This window comes from Cnephaeus nilssonii (genome assembly GCF_951640355.1).
Source record: "Cnephaeus nilssonii genome assembly, chromosome: 13".
Taxonomy (NCBI): Eukaryota; Metazoa; Chordata; class Mammalia; order Chiroptera; family Vespertilionidae; genus Cnephaeus; species Cnephaeus nilssonii.
Genome location: NC_137084.1, coordinates 3,646,962 through 3,667,112, shown reverse-complemented (window position 1 = coordinate 3,667,112; position 20,151 = coordinate 3,646,962). Strand labels below are relative to the sequence as shown.

The 20,151-nt window shown below is 56.9% G+C and overlaps 3 protein-coding genes across 5 annotated transcripts; 1 reads left to right on the top strand and 2 right to left on the bottom strand.

The window, feature by feature from the left end:
- Nucleotide 1: 1 nt before the first annotated feature.
- Nucleotides 2-1,662, top strand: TMEM223 (transmembrane protein 223). The gene is made up of 2 exons (XM_079788239.1): nucleotides 2-455; nucleotides 830-1,662. The coding sequence occupies exons 1-2, from the start codon at nucleotides 140-142 to the stop codon at nucleotides 1,120-1,122; spliced, it is 609 nt and encodes a 202-aa protein (XP_079644365.1). The 5' UTR covers nucleotides 2-139; the 3' UTR covers nucleotides 1,123-1,662.
- A 110-nt stretch (nucleotides 1,663-1,772) lies between these two features.
- Nucleotides 1,773-3,958, bottom strand: TMEM179B (transmembrane protein 179B; the record flags this gene model as incomplete). Its single annotated transcript, XM_079788238.1, has 5 exons — nucleotides 1,773-2,129; nucleotides 2,324-2,402; nucleotides 2,583-2,717; nucleotides 2,799-2,986; nucleotides 3,806-3,958. The coding sequence occupies 5 exons, from the start codon at nucleotides 3,956-3,958 to the stop codon at nucleotides 1,968-1,970; spliced, it is 717 nt and encodes a 238-aa protein (XP_079644364.1). The 3' UTR covers nucleotides 1,773-1,967.
- Nucleotides 3,959-4,006: 48 nt separating this feature from the next.
- On the bottom strand, nucleotides 4,007-16,695 carry TAF6L (TATA-box binding protein associated factor 6 like; the record flags this gene model as incomplete). 3 transcript variants are annotated; one of them, XM_079788230.1, is made up of 12 exons in its annotated part: nucleotides 16,555-16,695; nucleotides 15,808-15,865; nucleotides 13,813-13,972; nucleotides 13,286-13,372; nucleotides 12,368-12,518; nucleotides 12,174-12,224; nucleotides 11,567-11,661; nucleotides 9,183-9,257; nucleotides 8,822-9,042; nucleotides 8,367-8,499; nucleotides 4,891-5,019; nucleotides 4,007-4,777 (listed from the first exon to the last, which is right to left on the bottom strand). In XM_079788230.1, exons 2-12 carry the CDS (start codon nucleotides 15,813-15,815, stop codon nucleotides 4,007-4,009), a joined length of 1,881 nt encoding a protein of 626 aa, XP_079644356.1. In that variant the 5' UTR covers nucleotides 15,816-15,865; nucleotides 16,555-16,695. The 3 variants fall into 3 exon arrangements, with proteins under 3 accessions (XP_079644356.1, XP_079644357.1, XP_079644358.1); XM_079788231.1 differs by lacking the exon at nucleotides 16,555-16,695 and adding an exon at nucleotides 16,362-16,515; XM_079788232.1 differs by lacking the exon at nucleotides 16,555-16,695 and adding an exon at nucleotides 15,946-16,352.
- Nucleotides 16,696-20,151: the final 3,456 nt, after the last annotated feature.

The window sequence follows — 20,151 nt, the reverse complement described above, 5'->3', positions numbered from 1 at the left end:
CGCTGCATTGTTTGCCTGGTCTGTGGTTGAAGGGGGAAGCGGGCTGGGACGGAGGCCGCCTGCCTCTGGGAGCCAATGAAGAGGCTGGAGGTGGGCCCCGCCGACAGGAAGTCCCGCCCCGGAAGCTGGCTGCGCTTCCATGGCGGCACCTGGGCGGCGGTGGCTGGTGCGGCTGCTTGTGGCGGTGCGGGACTTCCCCGCGCGCCGAACCCTGCACGAGTGGGCCCCGCCGCGGGATGTGCTGCTCTTCGAGCACGAGCGGGGCCGCTTTTTCACCGTCCTGGGGCTCTTCTGCGCCGGCCAGGGCGTCTTCTGGGCCTCCCTGGCCGTGGCGGCCTTGGCCCGACCCCCGGTCCCGGCGCGGCCTCCGGATGCGGAGATCCCAGACCCCGGCCGTTGGGACGTGCGCTCCGCGCTCTGGCGCTACGGCCTGGCCGTGGGCTGCGGCGCCATCGGTAAGGCGTGGGCTGACTTCCCACCAAGGAGCTGGGCCCGACCCTCCAGGATGAGCAGGGGGGTGAGAGGGGGGGCAGGAGAAGTGAGGGACACTGGAGGGGGAAGTCGGAGCACCAAGCCCTCTGACAGACAGGCCTAGGCTGAGGTCAGCCTCTCACTGTGCGATCTTGAGCAAGTTACTTGGACTCTGGCCGTTTTCTCATTAACATGGCAGTGGGCATCTGTTAAGTAACGTGGGGAGGAATGAGTAACCCAAGGATCTGGGGTCTATACATGTCCCTGTCGTCACAATCATGCCTTTTATTCAGAGGGCACCAGGGCTGCTGCTTAGCTTCCCCGGAAAGCCTTCACCCCAATCTGCTCTTCCCTGCAGGTACCCTGGTCCTTGCCGCTGGACTTCTCTTCTCCCTCCGCTCTGTGCGGTCAGTGACTCTGCAGGCCGGAGGGAAGCGGGTGACCCTCACCACTCACGCCCCCTTCGGCCTGGGTGCTCAGCTCACTGTCCCCTTGAGCCAAGTATCCTGCATGGCCCACCGGGGTGAAGTCCCTGCCATGTTGCCTCTAAAGGTCAAAGGTCGACGCTTCTACTTCCTCTTGGACAAAGCTGGATATTTTCCTAACACAAAACTCTTTGACAACACTGTGGGTGCCTACCGCAGCTTGTGAAAACCCACCTCCAAGAGGGGAATGAAAACGGAGCCTTTAGGCCCTAGCTCAGCTGAAGCATTGTCCCAGTACATCGAAAGATCTGGGGCACGGTGGTGGCTCAGTGGTTAAGCACCAACCTATGAACCAGGAGGTCACAGTTCAATTCCCCATCAGGGCATATGTCCGGGTTGCAGGCTCGATCCCAGATTGTGCAGGAGGCAGCCAGTCAATGATTCTCATCATTGATGCTTTTCTCTCTCCCTCTCTGAAATCAAATTAATAAAGACATTAATTAAAAAAAAAGGAAGAATCTTGGGTTCTAGTCAGAGCACATGCCAAGGTGTGGGTTCCATCCCTGGTTGGGGTGCATATGGGAGGCAACTGATATTTCTCTCTCACATTGATGTTTCTCTCCCTTGCCCTTTCTCTAAAATCAAACACAAATCCTCAGGTGATAATTTAAAAAGCACACAACTGAACCCCAGGGCTGGGGTGACAACCAGAGCAATACAAGGGGAGGGGGCCCAAGATTACCTAACAGCAAAAAAAAGCGGTCATTCCGAGGGCAGACCCCTGAATGGACTCTTATCAGTTTAGCCTTTACTCTCCCCCCCCCCCCCCCCTCCATCTGCCTGCAGTGCTCTCATACTAAGGACTCAGTACCAAGATGAAGGAAGGAAGTCATATAATATTCTGGTACAAAACAGCTGTAAGAAGAGAGGTGGAGGGAGCCTGTCTTCATGGTTCCCTCTTCGAGGGAACAGGCTCTCAGCATGAACAGGGCCGGGGGGGGGGGGGGGGGGGGCAGGAGGATTGAGGCACTTGGCAGGGAGCCACTGGCTGCAGGAAGCACTCTGCTGACTTCAGGGATGGGAAAGGCGTGGCCCAACTAGGACATCTGTTTCAGAGCTCCATTCGGGGTCCCCCCTCTCCAGAAGCCGGTATGGGGTGGCTTCAGACTTCAACTGCAGGACCTGGAGCACCAGGACCACACACCACAATACCAGATTGACCCAAGAAGAATTCTGTGGGAGACAGGAACAGGTGTGAGGAGCGGGGTCCCCTCAATCCAGTTCCGCCCGCACACCACTCTGAACTGCTTGCTGTCGGCTGACAAGCCCTTCAGCTCTCCTCGGCCTCATTGGTGGGCACCCTTAAAACTATACAGGTGCTTCTACGCATCTGCGTACCCCTGGGCCTCCCTATCCCAAGACCTCACTTCAGCATTGTGTAGGTTGGAGTAAAAATGCAGAGCGGTTCCAGGGGGTGTCCATGGGATTTTCTGGGCTTCAGAGCAGCTGTGAGGTCAAAAAGACAGTTGTGAGAAAGGGGGTGGGGGGTGATATCCCACATACTCTTGTGCCTGAGTGCCCTTTGAGATGAGAATAACTGACTGGAATAAAACGGGGAGTACAGGCAGGATCCCCTCTGCAGAGGGGTCAGCCCCATGGGGCCAGGCTTCCCCCATCTCCCATTACCTAATTGTCTTGTTCTGAGAGGTGATGGAGTTGCAGAGAGAACTGGTGCCAAACCGAAGGACACAGGCCGACACCAAGACCAGGAAGATGGCTACAGCCGAGATGGCCAGTGCGATGCGGAGCCCTATCCGGCCTCTACGAGGAGGGAGAGAACAGCCTTGTGGCTGGGGTGGGACTCCTCCCGCCTCAGCCCTGGCCCTCGGAGGGGGCAGTCACCTTTGGGAGTCCTCGATGCAGCTGCTGTAGACCCAGAAGAGCAGAAGCAGGAGACAGTAGAGGGCCAGGAGGCCGGAGGCCCCGGCCACAAAGTAGCAGAGGGAGGGGGCTGAGCCTCTGGATAAGGCCAGGGAGGAGCGGTTCAAGGCCGCCACGCCGTACAGGGGGCAGCGGCCACCGAAGGAGCCCTGCGGAGAGAAGCCGCCGTCCTGATCTCAGGTGAGGCCTCGGGGTGCAGGCTCGGGGCAGGCGCTGGGGTACAGGCCACACCCGGCAGCTCTTGGCACTGTCCGCTCCTGTCTGGGCCTCACTAACCAGCTAAGAGCGGAGGGGGCCTGATGGGGATTTGCGGATCTGAGTGTGACCTGTCAGTGAGAACAGGAAGGCGGTGGAGGATCCAGTCTCTCCTTAGCCCGCTGGGGCGTCACACCTGCGGTGGCCAGGGGTCCGGCAGCAGGCGGTGGTTGGAAGACACTGAGCTCGCTCCCCCGCAAGCCTGGCCTCCCGGGGTTCGCTGACCTGAACCCAGTGCCTGCTTCATGGGGTGCCAGGGGCCTGTTCCCTAGCGAGACCTCCTGCCGGGGAGACCGGGTCCAGCGCTGGCTGCTCTCCGCGGCCCCCATCGCCGTCAGGCACCACCCTCACTGCACGTGCAGTCACGTGGCCCCCCGTCGCCTCCCCACTCCCTGCGGCTCCAGGCGCAGCTCAGCACAGCGCGTCTCCGGTGCGGACGCCAGGGCCCCGCCGACCGGTCCCCAAACCGGGGGAAGGGGCCGGGGCCGCCGGGCCGGGCCGGGCTGTGCCTGGCGCTGAGGACACGCCCGCAGGCGGTCCCTCCGACGAGCGAAGGACGGAAACCCGACCTGGAGGAGTCGCCGAGCGCGCTCGGGGCCGATCCTCCCCGGCGGCGGACCGGCGCCGGGCCCCACGCAGAGCCGCGGTCCCGCGGTCCCGGGTCAGAGCGGCCCGCCCCGCCCCGCCCCTCGCCGGCCCGCCCGCCGCCGCACCTGGGTCCGGGTCAGCGTCGCGGCCGCCAAGGCCCCGCACAGGAAGGCGGCGGCGAACAGCACGAGCTCGACGCGCTGCAGGCAGGGCAGCGCCATGGCTCCGCGGCGCCCAGGAAGCGGGGCCGCCGCACAACCGCCCAAGCCCCGCCTCATCCGGCGCCACCACGAGCGGAGACTGCGGGGCGGCGGGTTTATTGGCGCCTAGAGCGGCAGGTACAGCGAGTAGTCGGACAGCGCCCAGCGGCGGGCCGGGCGGCCGGTGCGGCCGATCATGGGCAGCTTCTGCACGTAGCGGGAGGCGGGCCCGGGCCCGCAGGGCGCGGGGAAGGCGGTCTGGAAGCGGCGCCCGCGGCAGCGCCGCCCCGCCTGCCGCCCCGCGATGATGAACCGGAAGTGGGGGGCGCCGCGCGGGGCGAAACGGCTCTTCTGGAAGACGTCGCGGGGGCCGGCGCCCGGGCCCTGCTGCCGGGGCGCCCCCCGCGCCCGGTGCACGCGCGGCAGCGGCCGGCTGTCGGGGGCGGCGGGCGCGGAGGCCGCGGGGGGCCCGCCGCCCCGGGGGCTCTCGTCGCCCTGCGGGCTGACCACGGCGCTGGCCGTCAGCTGCGGCATCTTCCGCACCGAGTCCGGGGCCGCCGCCGGCTCCTTCTTGTCCCCGGGCGGCCGCGGGGTGGTGGGCGAGGGCTGCCCCGTGCCGAAGCGGGTGGCCAGGCTGTCCCCGAAGAAGGCGTAGAGCTCCCGGTAGATGGCCGCCAGCGTCACCGGAGGGGAAGGCTCCGCCGGCCCCGCGCCGCCCGGCGGCATCGGGAGGCCGGGCCCGAAGCCGGGCTCCGCGCCGCCCCCCGAAGGGCACTCCTGCAGGAGGAGGCTGTCCCAGGGCAGGTCGTCGGGGCGCCGGCACCCCCTGCCGCCAGGCCCACTCCGGTGGGGCTCCGCCGCCTGGGCCTTCATCTTCAGCAGCCGCTCCACGGCCACCTGGGGGAGAGGACAGGCCGTGCGGGAGCCGGAGGATGGGGGGTGGGGGGTGGGGGATGGAGGATGGAGGATGGAGGAAGCCCGCCGCTCACGCGTGGGGGGCCGGCACTCACCAGAATGGCTCCGTAGACTTTGTGCCCATCGGCTTTCACCTGCGCGTTGGAGACGGAGTAGTCGTCCAGCACGGCCTGCAGGTTGGTCCAGTAGGTGGACAGGTGCGGGTACAGGACGCGCTCCACGGCCTGGAGGAGAGGGAGGCAGGGAGGGCCTCTGTATCTCCTCAAACACCCTTTCCGGCGAAAGACCTCCTTTTATCCCTGACTGCACAGGCCTCCACCCTCCCAACTCCCCTGCTGGGCACACTCAGCCAGCATTTATTTGGAACCTACCGTATGCACCAGCCTCACTGAGCCCTGGAAACTAAGACTGGGTACAAAGCCACACTATACAGCGATCCGCCATCACTGACGTGAGGGCTGAGAGGGTGTAAGTGAGGCCGGTGCTAACAGCAGAGACATTAGGTTGCCAACTGCTTCCCTATACACTGCCCTCGCCTGCAGTGAACTGGGGCTCAGCTCAAACCACAGAAACAAGCCCAAGTCCTGGACACTTCCTTGTAGAATTGTAAATCCTGAAGTCAAATTGGGGAAAGCCAGAAGACGTCACAGGAGGTTTGGCGAGTCACCACAGCCTGAGGACCTGAAAACACTGACAACCGACAAGCTCCTAGAAAAATGTGACTTGCTGCAGACTCAAGATCCATGAAAGCTTAAATAGTTTTGTATCGCAGTAATTAAAAAATCTAACGACAAAACTCCATGCCAAATTTGACAAAGTCTACAGACATTCAAGAAAAAGAGCATCTCAATCTTATTAAACCAGATATAAAAATGGAATACTCCCCCACCTCGTTCTGTAAAGTCAAAATAAACCCGACCCTAAAACCGCACAAGGACAGCACATGAGAGAACACGGCTGATTTCATTATCAATATAAGGAAATCCTTTAAAATGTTAGCAAACTCACCAGTATACAGAAAACTCACCACATTCTAATTCAGTTTTGGATCTTTTTAAAGACTATACCATGACCAAATTGAGTACATCCCAGAAATGTACAAATCATTCACTAAGAAACTCTCAGTCTCCCCCCCCCCCCCCCCCACTGCCCCACCGGGACTCCTAGCAGATCAGACTCCTCACACCTCACTCCCCTAGCTCTGCCACCACATCTGACAAACCCAATGTGTCCGAGACTGAGAAATTTGAGTGAAATTGAAGACAGAAATGCAAGAGAAAAACCCACTGCCTTCTAAAGAAAACCACTGGCAAGAAAGGCTGCACCTGCCTGCCTGGCTGGCAGGGAAGGAAAAGAACTTGCATGTTGGCAAAGGAAGAAGCTGGGGGGGACCACAGTGAAGTTCAGAGTAAAAGCAAAACATGCAGGTCCAAAAAAAAAAAAAAAAAAAGCAGGTCCAGGTGTTTCTCTCTTTCCAACGGTGACCTCTTGGTTTATAGGTCAGTGTTTAACCACTGAACCACACCAGCTGGGCTGCCATGCAGGACTTTTGAAAGGATAAGACATTTATATACAGAAGATCAGTGAACCAATGTCACCCCAATCTATATATATAAAAGGCTAAGTGACCGACCAGCTGGTACATATGACCCTCACTGGCAGTTTAAAAATAAACATTGACTCGCATATGTGCAATACATATAAAGCTCTCACTGGCGCCAATTGCACGTGTGTTTCGATCTGTCACTGTCGATCATGAATTCGGTTGACACTTCTATTATAAAGAAAGGGTGAATAGTGATATTAAAATACTAGTGGCCCAGTGCACAAATTCGTGCACATTGAAAGGAGATTATAAGAAATATTTTAATATCGCTATTTGCCCTTTCTCTATAATAGAAGTGTCAACCAAATTCATGATCAACAATGACAGATGGAAACACATGCATGTGATTGGTGCCAGCAAGAGCTTTATATGTATCGCACATGCGCAAGTCAACTTAGCCTTTTATATATAGAGAATAAACTTGCTTAATTAGACTTGCTTTCTGATGTAGCTAAACTTTTTCCAGCCCAGTAAAGCACCCCAACTTCTCTTTCAGGTAATTGTCAGCAACACAGCCGTAAATATCAACATGAAGCAGATTATTATTGTAGATCACGCAGGGAGAATAAAGGGTAAAATATGTAACTGCAGCAGTGTTTGACTATATTCTGCGCAGTGAGAAAACCTGAAGTCATTTTCAAGGCCCACCATTTCTTACTTCTTTTCAGTCGGTCAAGTTTCTAAACTTTCTAAATCTCCGTTTTCCAGCTAATGAAAAGAAAATAGGATTCCAGCCCTGACCAGTTTGGCTCAGTGGATAGAGCGTCGGCCTGCAGACTCAAGGGTCCCAGGTTCGATTCCGGTCAAGGGCATGTGCCTTGGTTGCGGACACATCCCCAGTGAGGGGGTGCAAGAGGCAGCTGATCCATGTTTCTCTCTCATCGATGTTTCTAACTCTCTATCCCTCTCCCTTCCTCTCTGTAAAAAGTCAATAAAATATATTTTAAAAAAAGAAAATAGGATTCCACTGAAACTCCTATGTACCTACTCCAGGACTTCTGTGAAGATCAAATGAGATGAGGCACAGGAAAACGCTTCACAGACATTTGGTTAGTGTAAAATGTTTCCACCTGGCTATAAAGCAAGTCCTGTTCCTGGGCTGAAGAAACTCCAAGGAGGATAGTCATCGCTAGGGAGAGGAAGCTGGGCATTGCTACGTGACATCATTACCCAGCCGGTCAGACACTTAGCATTTTAGCTTTTTATATATATAGATTTCTTCCAATTCATTTCCTTTCAATGAGCATGAATCAGTGCACCAGGCCACTAGTAAATTCAATAAAAAAGAAAAAAATAGTCCTGTCTGGTTTGGCTCAGTGGTTGAGAGTTGGCCTGCAGACTGAAGGATCCCAGGTTCAATTCCAGTCACGGGCACATGCCCAGGTTGCAGGCTTGATCCCCAGTGTGGGATGTACAGGAGGCAGCCGATTGATGATTCTCTCTCATCGTTGATGTTTCTATCTCTCCCTCTCCCTTCCTCTCTGAAATCAATAAAAAATACATTTTTTTAAAAATAAAGAAAATAAATAAGCACTGGCCTGTGTTGCTTGCTTGGTTGGGGTGTCCGTCCTGTACATGGAAAGGCCGCGGGTTTGATTCTCAGGGCACATGCCAATTTGTGGGTTGATCCCCAGTAGTTCACTCTCATCAATGTGTCCCTCCCTCCCTCCCTCCCTCCCTCTCCCTTCCTCTCTTAAAAAAATAAATCATTAAAAATATATTTTTCAAAAACACAAAAAACTTACCCCAAAAAATATAAGTAGAAAAAAACAGAAGTATCTAATACACTTGGACATAAGCATAAAAAAATAATAAAAGGCTAGCCCTGAGCCTGGCCTAAGGCAAGAACTCAGCGCACAGCAGCAGCAAGCATGCACCACTTTTATGATCAAAGACACACGAATTCCATTTTCCGAATTACAAATGGCAGCTCCTAAGGCTCCATGAGAGAGGCCAGGTCCTCACCTTCCAGCCAAGGGCGTGCAGCCCCACCACAGCCCCGTAGTGAGAGCAGAGAGGCCGCACAGGGTCTGCCAAGACCTTCTGCAGGGACAGCAGGATCTGCTGGTAGAGGCCACTGACAAGGTCCCCGTGAGTCCTGTGGGAGCAGCACGCAGTCAGAGGGGCTGAGGCAGCGCCTGCCCAACACGATTCAGGTCACAGCACGCGGAGACAATGGCACCTGCATGGCACTGGGGGGAGCGAACGAGGGGCCGGGGGTGACCAAGCCCTCGGTGTGTTTGTCATCCACTTGCAGCATCCCAGTGCACACGGCACACCGAGTAGGAAGCTCCAAGGGAAGAGGCTCCCCACCTCTCAACACACGGCCTCCACGGCAGAATGTAACCCCATCTCCTCCCCGACCCCACTCAGCGCTGCGGCCGTCCCACCCTTTCTTCAGCTCGAGGCCCAGTGGCTACCAGAAGATGTGGCTGAGGAGGAGGGCGGCCCCGTCCCGCAGAGTCCAGTGGTCGTTCAGGGGGTTGATGGAGGCAGCCAGGGGCTCCAGGACGCAGTAGAGGACACTGCCAACCAGAGAGCGGACATAGGGCCCCAGGCAGAGGTGCGGGTTCCGAACCAGGCTGCGCGCCACTTGCAAGAGCCGGTGCAGCTGCTCCAAATCGTGGCTGACAGACTTCACCTGTTGGTGGACGACGACCGCTCAGGGGCGCACGAGGGGGCACGGCAGCCTGCATGCTGACGGCACCTTCCACGAGCCCGGCATGCTGCTGGGTCACTCCTCCCACCGAGCGTTCTCCCCTGCCCCGCCTGGTCACTCACCCCACTGACCACGTAAACAAAGTACGGCAGCAGCGCTGCGATCTTGGAGTTGGTCTGCAGGTCCTGGAGAGCAATCTGCAAAGGCAGGGCAGCCTCACTGGATCCACCAGCCCCAGGCAGAACCAACTTTTTTATTTATTTAATATATTTGTATTGATTTCAAAGAGGGAAGGGAGAGGGAGAGAGAGAGAGAAACATCCATGACGAGAGAGAATCCTTGATTGGCTGCCTCCTGCACACCCCATACTGGGGAGCGAGCCTGCAACCAGGGCAGGTGCCCTTGACCGGAATCGAACCTGGGACCTTTCCATCCGCAGGCTGACACTCTATCCACTGAGCCAAACCAGCTAGGGCAGAAGCCAACTTTTCAGCAACTTAACGTCTATAAATTTAACCCACTATAAAAGAAACCCTCTCACACACATACCCACAAACAGCACTGTCTGTAATGATAAAAAATTGGCCCCAGTTGGCATGGCTCAGTGGTTGAATGTCCACCCATGAACCAGGAGGTCACGGTTCGATTCCCAGTCAGGGCACATGCCCGGGATGCAGCCTTATCCCCAGTGTGGGGTGTGCAGGAGGCAGCCAATCAAGGATTCTTTCTCATCATTGATGTCTCTATCTCTCTCTTCCTCTCCCTTCCTCTCTGAAGTCAATACAAATATATTGTAAAAAATAATAAAATTTTTAAAAATTGAATGCAACCTAATGCTTTTTTCATTTCACTTTTTGTCTGTTTTTATATATTTCTTTATTGATTTCAGAGAGGAAGGGAGGAGAGAGAGAGACATCAATGATGATAACCATTGATCAGCTGCCTCCTGCACACCCCCCACTGGGGATTGAGCCTGCAACCCAGGCATGTGCCCTGGGCCGGAATCAAACCTGGGACCCTTCAGTCCGCAGTTCTGACGCTCTATCCATTGAGCCAGGCCGGCTAGGGCTCATTTCACTTTTTGTTGTTATTATTAATTCTCACCCAAGGATATTTCCCATTGATTTTTAGGGAGAGTGGAAGAGAGAGGGAAACACAGAGAGAAACATCGATGTGAGAGAAAACACATCGGCTGGTTGCTTCCTGCACTGCGCCCTGACCAGGGCCCGGGCCAGGGAAGAGCCTGCAACCAAGGTACATGCCCTTGACCGGAATCGAACCTGGAACCCTTTGATCCGCAGGCCGACGCTCTATCCACTGAGCAAAAATGGCTAGAGCTTCATTTCATTTTTTAAGTTAAATTTATTGGGGTGACATTGACTAATGAAATTATGTAGATTTTAAGAACCATCATCTATGATACACTGCATTGTGTGCCCACCACCCAAAGTCAAATCTCCTTCCAACACATTTCTAACTGAGAAGAGCAGTTGTTCTAAAACCAGATGTTCTGAGAGAGCCCGATGGTTCATACTAATCACCGTGTATACACAGAAAAAAGGTGGTGGTTCAACAGGAGACTTTCGCTTCCTACTGTGTATGTCTGTCACAGCACTTCTACAATAACACCTGCTGGCAGTACTTTACAAGCAGAAAACACATTAAAGCAAATGAAGAAAATCTTAGCCCAGCACCCCGCCACCTGTGCCCTCCAAACTGCTCTGGATCAAGTCCCAAAGCTTCGGCTCTGGGAAGCGGCCGTCAGGCCCGTGGGGAGGGAGTCAGCTCCCAGGCCCGCAGCCGGCCCCGCCCTGTGCCTGGGGGACAGGAGCCAAGCTTGGGAGGCAGGAATGGAAGGGAGAACAGGCCTCATTTTCCAGGGAAAAACAACAGCAGCCAGAGACGTGAGGATGTGGAGGACGGAACCCCCTAAAGCAGAGGCCACGTGGTGGAGCGGCCGCCAAACGAGCCGCCCTCCGACTCTGGACAGAGGGACTCACGGGCACTGCCCAGCGGCCTGCGGAGCCCCAGAGCCCAAAGCAGCAGCAGGGGCTGCCTGAGGCCTGGGGGGGTCGCAGAGCAGGCCTGGCTCCCTCCACTTCCTCTGCGCCCCACCGCTCACCCCCACCCCCACCCCACCCCGATCTCAGGTCCAGGCAAATGGAAGTTGCAGTGTGGATGCCCCACTTAGCCCCAGGTCCTGCAACAGACACCCCAAGAGTGGGCTCTGGGACTGGGGTGTGGGAGGCTCCACAGGGCCCTGCTGAGCAGCCCATCCCCTAAGGATCAGGGCTCCTCCTGGCGCAGGAGGGGCGTGGGCACGGGAGGAGGCCCGGGCTCAGAGCAGCACCCCCCCGGAACAGCTCACACACACACACACACACACACACACACACACACACACGGCAGCCCATCAGTGTGCAGAGGACAGGAAGTGGGCATCTGAAAGAATCTCACGAGAATTCGGAAGCTGGACTTAGTGTCCAAACGGGGGCCCACTCACTACCTTCATCAGCTGCGGGTCGTCCCCCAGCACAGCGCGCGTCACTTGCTGGTAGTACTTGAGCAGGTCATCGGTCAGTGAAGACACCGCGCTGGGCACTGCGAGACGGTGGGCAGGAGGTGGGCAGGGTGGAGAGCCCGGCCCGCTCGGCCTCCCTCGCCTGCACCCCCACAACCACCATCCCCACCCCCACCCCCAGGAGCCTGCTCAGACAGGACCCCCAGACCACAGAGCCGCCTGCCCCGCTCAGCAGCCTGACCCTGCACGCTCTCCGCTCCTCTGTGCTCTGCACGCTGCCTCCCACCCACCCGCTGCCAGGCAGGAGCTCAGCCCTGGAGCCCCAGCTCTGCTCAGCAGACCCTGGAGGTGAGGCACACCCCTCAGCGTGCTGCCCAGACTTCCGTGCCAGCACCCAACACGCAGCACCCTGGCCGGGTGCAGGTCTGAGCCCCCATCTCCAGCCCTGAGCCCGCGGGCAGACACCAGCGCCCACTCAGAACAAGGTGTCCATAAACATTCGTCAGCTGAAGTCTCAGGGGTGTAGCGGCACCACCCGCAGCTCCTCCGGGCGGAGGGTCAACCAGGGCCCGCTCCCCACAGCCCCCCTTACCCGAGCCTTGGGGCGCCAGGTTCCCTCTGCCATCCAGGTAGGAGACGTGAACTGGAACCAGAGCAGAGCGGGCTCAGCCGGGCTCGGCCCTCGTCGCACCCCCCCCCCAGCTGTGCTCCATCCAGCCGCCAGCCCAGCACCACTCCTCTGACAGCCTCGCCCTCGTCCCCCCTCCACGAAGGACCCGCACTCACCTCTCACGGCTGTCTCGGCACAGCCTTTGGGGATGTTGGTGGCCAGGGCCAGCTCCACCAGGTTCACCTCCCGGTCCTCCGGGAAGTAGAGCTCCCCCTCCCTGGCGGGGCGCAGGGGCAGCGCCTCCTGGGCTCCGTACCCACACACGGCCTGCCAGAGCGGAGAGCAGGCTGACTCCGGGAGGAGGCTCCCGCCGGGCAGGCAGCCTCACCCGTGGAAAGTCAAGAAATCCTGAGAAGGGGGAGGGAGCCCCACGGGGGCCTGGGGCTTTAGGCCCATCACCGGAAGCTTAGCTGAAGGGCCCAGTGCTCACTGGGTCAATTTGTAGAACATGGTTCCTCCTCCCACACCCACAGGGGCTCGGCGTCCCACCCCCGCCCCTGGTCCTCCTCCTCACACTCACCCAACTGTGAAAACACGACCGTCTTCTACACAAGACCCCCCGCCCCCGGCCCCTGGCCCAGGACAACTAGCAGGACTGCGCACCCACACTGCCCCCGGCTCCTCCCAGCCCAGGAGGCCCTGCTCCTCCCAGCCCAGTCTCCTCCCGCCTCCTGAAGGCCCAGCTCCAGTCCCTCTTCCCAGAGCCTTCCCTGACCCCGGGCCCCGGGCCCACTCTCCTTCTCTGAACCCAGAGGCCTCGGGGCCTGGCCCAGCCCGTCCTGCAGTTGTGAGCTTTCCTCGGGGCGCATTGGGGCTTCATGTCTCACTGCGCTTCCAGCCCGGAGCGTGGCACGGAGGTGGCTCATGCCAGCCGAGCCCGCTGCCACCTGCCACTCACCTGCACCTGCCACTCACCTGCACCTGCCACTCACCTGCACCTGCCACTCACCTGCACCTGCCACTCACCTGCACCTGCCACTCACCTGCACCTGCCACTCACCTGCACCTGCCACTCACCTGCACCTGCCACTCACCTGCACGCTGCTCCACCGGAGGGCCCGGTTGAAGTCTTCCACGGTCAGCTTCCGCCGTTTGGTGTGTTTCATGAATTGAGAGCTATTCTGGGAGGGGAGGGGCAGAGTCAGGGGATGAGGGCCAGAGTCAGGGGACGGGGAGCAGGGGGCGGGGCCTGCGGTGCACAGAGGCAGCCTGGGGAAGAGGCAGGAGGATGCCAGGCCGGCGATCAGAAAGCCTGGATCCCAGCTCTGCGCTTACGCAGACAACACCCACAGACACGGTCCCCCTGGGCCTTGGTTTCCCCCACGCAGACTGTGAACAGGAACCTGCCCGGGCTGCCCAGCGGGCTGCGGCGAGGAGCACCTGAGAAGATGCCCAGCAACTGCTCCGTGTGCCGGAAGCCCGGGCGGTTAGAAGGGGCTCCCTGGGAAGGGCAGGACTCCCTCAAAGCACAGGGCAGGTGCCCCATACGTCTGGTGAATAAACCCCTGTGGGGGGGGGAGGGGGTGGCCAAGGAGAGTGGGGTGGGGCGTGGGGTGCGAACCTGGGTGGCCTCTCGGAGACGGTAGCACACATCCTCTGCGAGCAGCGCCGCCACCTCGTCGCTCAGCTCCAGGCCCGTGCTCTCTGCCATGAGGCGCACGGACTCCCGAGGGATCTCCACAAACCGCCGCTCTTCTCGCTCTGACATGGCCCCGGCGGAGCTGGGAGGGGGAGGGGAGGTTTGAAAAGCCATCCGTCCCCCTGAGCACCCGGGAGCCTGCCTCCAGGCCTCTCCCCTGGGTCTTGCAGCGCCTGCTCCAGACTCCCCATCCGAGCAGCCACAGCGGCTCTGAGCCAGCTCCCCGCAGCGCGTCCAGGGGAGGAACCCTGAGTCTCAGAGCAACAGCCCTGAGCTGGGCCCGAGGGCAGACAGCAGTGCCGTCGGAGAACTGCCTGGCCTTGGGATCCAGGCAACTGGCTCCCAGCCCAGCCCTTCCACTTCCTGGGTGAATGTGATGGAGACCTTCACCAGTCTGAGCACTGGTGTTCTAAATTGTAAATCAAGGTAATAATCCCCACCCCACCCCCAACTCACAGGGCTGCTATGAGAATAGAATGAGATGATGTATAAGAAAGCCAGGAACCAGGCCCTAGCCCGTTTGGCTCAGTGGAGAGAGCATCGGCCTGCGGACTTCAGGGTCCTGGGTTCGATTCCAGTCAAGGGCACATGCCTGAGTTTTGGGCTAGATCCCCAGTGGGGGGCGTGCAGGAGGCAGTCGATCCATGATCTCTCTCATCATTGATGTTTCTCTCTCTCCCTCTCCCTCTCCCTTCCTCTCTGAAATCAATACAAATATATTTTTTTAAAAAGAAAGCAAGCCAGGGACCAGGGCACTACCCAAACGCAAGGCATCACCATGGCTCGTTATAAACAAAATCTTCATCCTTCTTCCTTCTGATTCCTGCCACAACCACCATCTACCAAACCTTGATGACAACACTACTTTATGGGACACTCCCTTGCTCAAAACTCTCCAGTTCTTCCCCGCTGCTTATAAAAGGTCAGCCCACACGCCCCAGCGTGACATTCTGTGTTCGGTCCCAAAGCCCCCCAGCTGTTCAAGCGGATCCCTCCTCCCAGTAAGTCGGGCCTGGCGTCTGGCAGCCTCCCTGTGCCCACCACCCACCAGTGCCCAGGCTTGTCTGCCGCCCTCTCTACTCCAAAGCCCCCACACCCTCCTCTCTGCTGAGGCACTTCCAGTCTCTCCTTGGAGGTCTTCCTGCCCCATGTGCCATCTGGGCTGTCAGGCTTTTAACAATTGTTTTTGTGGGGTTTTTTGTCCACGTGTCTCGTCTTCCCCAGGTAGCTGTGAGGCCTAAAAGTAGGAACCTGCTCTTCCATTCACAGGATATGGCAGAATGTGGCCCCACATAAACCCGCCGCTATGACCGGCACCACCAACACACGACACAATTAGAAGGCAGGTCCCCTGGGCCAGAGTGCGGCCCCAGCCCCTCGGGAAGCAAGGCGGAGTCCCTGGTGACCCCCCAGGCGCTGCCCCCTGCTCCTCTGGCAGGGCTCACTGGGTGACCTCCAGGTCCTCAACCCAATGGGCACCCTACCCGGCCTCCCCACAGCCTTTCTCCCAATGGGTCCCACTGCCTTTGGAATGAATACACCTGTTGTTTGTGGCTCCACGGCCCAGCATGTGCACCTGCCTCTGCTACGCCTCTTCCCACGCTCTCATGTTCTGCATTCCTGCCCGCCGCCTCTTTTCACCGGATTCGAGGACGACCATATATTGTTTCCTCTACTTAAGACGCTCTCCTTCGCCTTCTCCACCCCCAATCCCTTTGCCTAGTGAATGCCTCGTACTTCAGATCTCAACTCAAACGTCACTGGCTCAGGGAAGTCTTCTCAGACCGTCCCAGCACTTTGCCTTCCAGGCAGTTACTACAATTTGTAAGGACACATTTGTGTCACTTTCTGATTAGCACCTACCTCCCCGCTAGATTGTAAGCTCCGTGCCAGCAAGGATCGTGCCCGTTTGCTCACCTTTGCATCCCCAGCGTCCAGCAGTGTCAGCACATAATACGCCCTCAGTAAACACTTGCTGAAAAAGACGGAGAAGGGCTATTTTTCTAAGCACATGCTATGCCTGAGGCACTGAGCTAAGCGCTTATAGGCTTATACCTCCACCTCATGGGTTCTGTAAGTACTGTGTCTACTTCACAGCCCAGGAAGTCACCGCTCAGAGAGGTAAAATGTCACATGACTTGTCCCAGACCATCCGGCGAGCACCCAGGAGGTAGCAGGGACCCAAACCCTTGTTCCGAATCCTCAGCGCTAGGAACAAGGGCTTGTTTCCAGCGCTCAGACCTGGCGTTGGAGCCCCGCCGGTAGACGATTGTTGGGTTTCTGTTTCCCCATCTGTAAAATGGGAGCATGAGGGCCAGCCCCGTGAAGGCAAGGCGCGGAGGGAGTGTCCCTATTCTGCGCCCCCATTCAGACCCACAAAGTCCGGTCTCGGACCAAGATCTCCCGCTCCTCAGCCTCCCCTCGGCATCCGCAGCCACTAGCCAGACGGGGAGGGAGGCGTGGGAACTGACCGCTACCGGCCGCCGCGCTGCGCATCTTCCCACCCAGCCGCACGCACCCAGATCCAGAGGTGGTGGGTGCGGTGCAGGAGGTCAAGGGTTACCGAACTCGGGTCACGTGGTCGGCGGAGGGGGCTCTAGGCGGGTCCGAGTGCGCAGCCCGCAGCAGGGCGGGGAGAGCCTGGGTCTGCGAGGGCTTGCTCACCTGAGGGCCCGGCAGGCGAAGGTGGCTCCCGAGGCGGCGGCGGCGGCGGCGGCGGCGGGGGCGGCCCTGCTCACCCGCCCACGCTGATTCCCTCTCTCAGCGCCCAGGCCCCGCACTCCGCGAGCACAGCCAATCCGCGAGCACCTGGCGAAGTTCCCGCCCTCCAGGAGGCTTCCAGCCACGCGATTGGTCACTGGGAAGGGGCTGTGAAAGCCCCAGGCGCCGGGGCCACGTGATGCTAAAGACTCGCGCTTCTTAAAGCGACAGCTCTTGGGAGGTTGCGGAGTCGGTGTGTATTTGGTGTACTTGTCAGTAGCCACGCTTTCTAGGAAAGCGTCCCCAGGCCCTTGGTCTTGTCTGCTCCCGAGTTTCCGAGCACTTTTATTGATGCGACTGCAGCAAACTTTAGACTGGCTTCGTTTTCTCGCCCTCTTAGTGCAGCTCGGCTTCCCTCTCCAACGTCACCTGACACTTAGCCTTCCCAAAAGAATGGATAAGGCTCCCGGTAGGTACTCTGCGGCCAGAAAGGTCTTCTGACTGGGCCAAACCCACGTGCAAGTTGCAAACCCCAGCACTCTGCTCATCCGGGCACCCTACCTGGTATCTTCCCCGTTCCCGTCCTATAAGCCAAATACAAACCCTCACCTACCTCGCAGACTTCCTTGACCCGGTTACACGCACACGTTTCCTCAAAGTTGGGCAATTCTCAATTGAGAAGCAAGTGGGCTTATTGACTAAAAGATGGTATTGGAGTCAGACCAACCTGGGTTCAAATTCGAACACTGCTTTTGGGCGAATTACCTAGCCACATTTCCCCCATCTACAAAATGGGTAATAATACCCACCTCACAGTTACTGTAGGTTGAGATGCTTGTGAAAGCACTTTGCAGAGTTGGTGGTTGAACTTTCTTTCACTCACACATCATGAGGCAGACAGTAGATTCATTCCTTTATGTTTATCCAAGGGGCAGTTTGCGTGAGCGATTATAGAATGGAGCTTTCTGCAGGGGAGCGAGCATGGATGTAACAGCCTCACTCTTCCTCCCTCTCGGGGTAGGAGCTGCAGCCTCTAGAAAAGATCCTCTGAGACTAGAGCTGGGAGAGCCAGGTGGATGGGAGAGGTATTGCCATGGCAACACCGCCTAAGGGGACTGCGACTCCCCGGAGTTTCCTCTAGCCACATTCAGAATGGATGGCATCGGCATAGGGAACAGTTTCAGTATTGCGCTTGGACATTGGAGTGTCTGTCCACCTGTGCGAGAAGGGAAGGACAGGTCCTGAGTCTGAGATCAGCTCAGCAGGATCTGGGCCACTGGCAGATCTTGCTAAGACACTGGACTGGACAGTCATTGGCAACCTTGGAGGCAAGAGACAATCAAAAGAGGAAGGCCCAGGGACCTGTGGGATGTTGGGAAACCATCCAAGCTGTCTGGGACTCATTTGCCCCCAACCTAAGTGGGGACAAAGGCCAGGCAAGGCAGTAATTATAGGAAGCGTGGCCACAGATCCAGCACAGTAACTTTCCTGGTTTAACAAACTTGGAAAAGCTGGCGCAGTGCTGAGAGCTGGAGTTACAGAAAAGACAGGGATGCACGTGAATCTACAATGACCTCAATAAGATAATTGAAACTTTACGTAATTAAAAAGTGAAAAGGGAGACAATAGCAAAATAATGTTTCTGACCCACCACAGAGGCCTGAATGGAACCGCCTCTAGCAGTCCAGGAGTTGGGAAGGCAAGGGGAACAGAACCACATCCTCACCATGTTCCAGGCCTTATTCTGGAGGCTTCTGATCGGGGTTTCTGGACCTTGGCACACTGATATTTGAGGCTAAGTAACTCTGTTGGGGGGGCTGTACTATTTACCCTGTAGGATGTTTAGCCTCATCCTTGGCCTCTACCAACTAGAAGGCAGTAACGCCCCACCCACTTGCAACATCCAAAAGTGTCCATTGCCAAATATCCCCTGGGAGCCAAAGTCACCTCAGACGACAGCCACTGCACTGTGCAGTAATTACGATTAAGTTGAATGCCTCTCATGGGCCAGGCGCTATGCCAGCCACTTGTATATACAGTAATTCCTCACTGGATGCTGCTGCTAATTTCCACAACTTTAAACAAAATGACATATAAGAAGGGGAGATTGAAGGACTTGTATGCATATATATAAGCCTAACCAATGGACACAGACAACAGGGGGGTGAGAGCATGAGTGGGGGGGATGGAGGGGATAATGGGGGGATAAGGAAAAATAAAGCAAAAAAATAAAAAATAAATTTTAAAAAATGACATATAAAGAAACCAAGTTTATGAGACTAATTGACACAAGCAAAAGGTAAGTTGCAGCCCGGCTGGTGTGGCTCAGTGATTGAGTGTGGACCTGTGAACCAGGTCACGGTTCTATTCTTGGTCAGAGCACATGCCCGGGTTGCAGGCTGGATCCCCAGTAGAGGGCATGCAGGAGGCAGCTGATCAATGATTCTGTCATCACTGACATTTCTCTCTCTCTCCCTCTCCCTTCCTCTCTGAAATCAATAAAAATATATATTTAAAAATAAAATTTTAAAAATATATTTTTTTAAAAAGTTAAGTTGCTAAGGAATCTTACCAATGTTATAAAGAAACGTTGAACGAAACAACGTTGAAAGAAACATTACTCCGGGACCTGCAGCAGCAACCATCCAAAGGGGGTGGTATGCCCATTTCACAATGAGGAAACCTAGTCACGAGCGAGGGCTGAAACCAGTGCAGCAACTCAAACACCAAGCTTTCTGCTGCACAGCTCTGCTTCCCGAGGGAGTCGGAAGAACTACCGAGATTTGCTCGATTACTAGGCAGCAAGCAGCCAGGCTGGGGAAGGGCACTCCAGAGTGGACCAACAGTATTGCAGAGTGAGGTGGACCAATAGTATTGCAGAGTGAGGGAGACCAATAGTATTGCAGAGTGAGGGAGACCAACAGTATTGCAGAGTGAGGTAGACCAACAGTATTGCAGAGTGAGGGGGACCAATAGTATTGCAGAGTGAGGGGGACCAATAGTATTGCAGAGTGAGGTGGACCAACAGTACTGCAGAGTGAGGGGGACCAACAGTACTACAGAGTGAGGGAGACCAACAGTACTGCAGAGGGAGACCAACAGTATTGCAGAGTGAGGTGGACCAACAGTATTGCAGAGTGAGGGGGACCAATAGTATTGCAGAGTGAGGTGGACCAATAGTATTGCAGAGTGAGGGAGACCAACAGTATTGCAGAGTGAGGGAGACCAACAGTATTGCAGAGTGAGGGGGACCAATAGTATTGCAGAGTGAGGGAGACCAATAGTATTGCAGAGTGAGGTGGACCAACAGTATTGCAGAGTGAGGGAGACCAACAGTATTGCAGTGTGAGGGGGACCAACAGTATTGCAGAGTGAGGGGGACCAACAGTATTGCAGAGTGAGGGGGACCAATAGTATTGCAGAGTGAGGTGGACCAATAGTATTGCAGAGTGAGGGGGACCAATAGTATTGCAGAGTGAGGGAGACCAACAGTATTGCAGAGTGAGGTGGACCAATAGTATTGCAGAGTGAGGGGGACCAATAGTATTGCAGAGTGAGGGG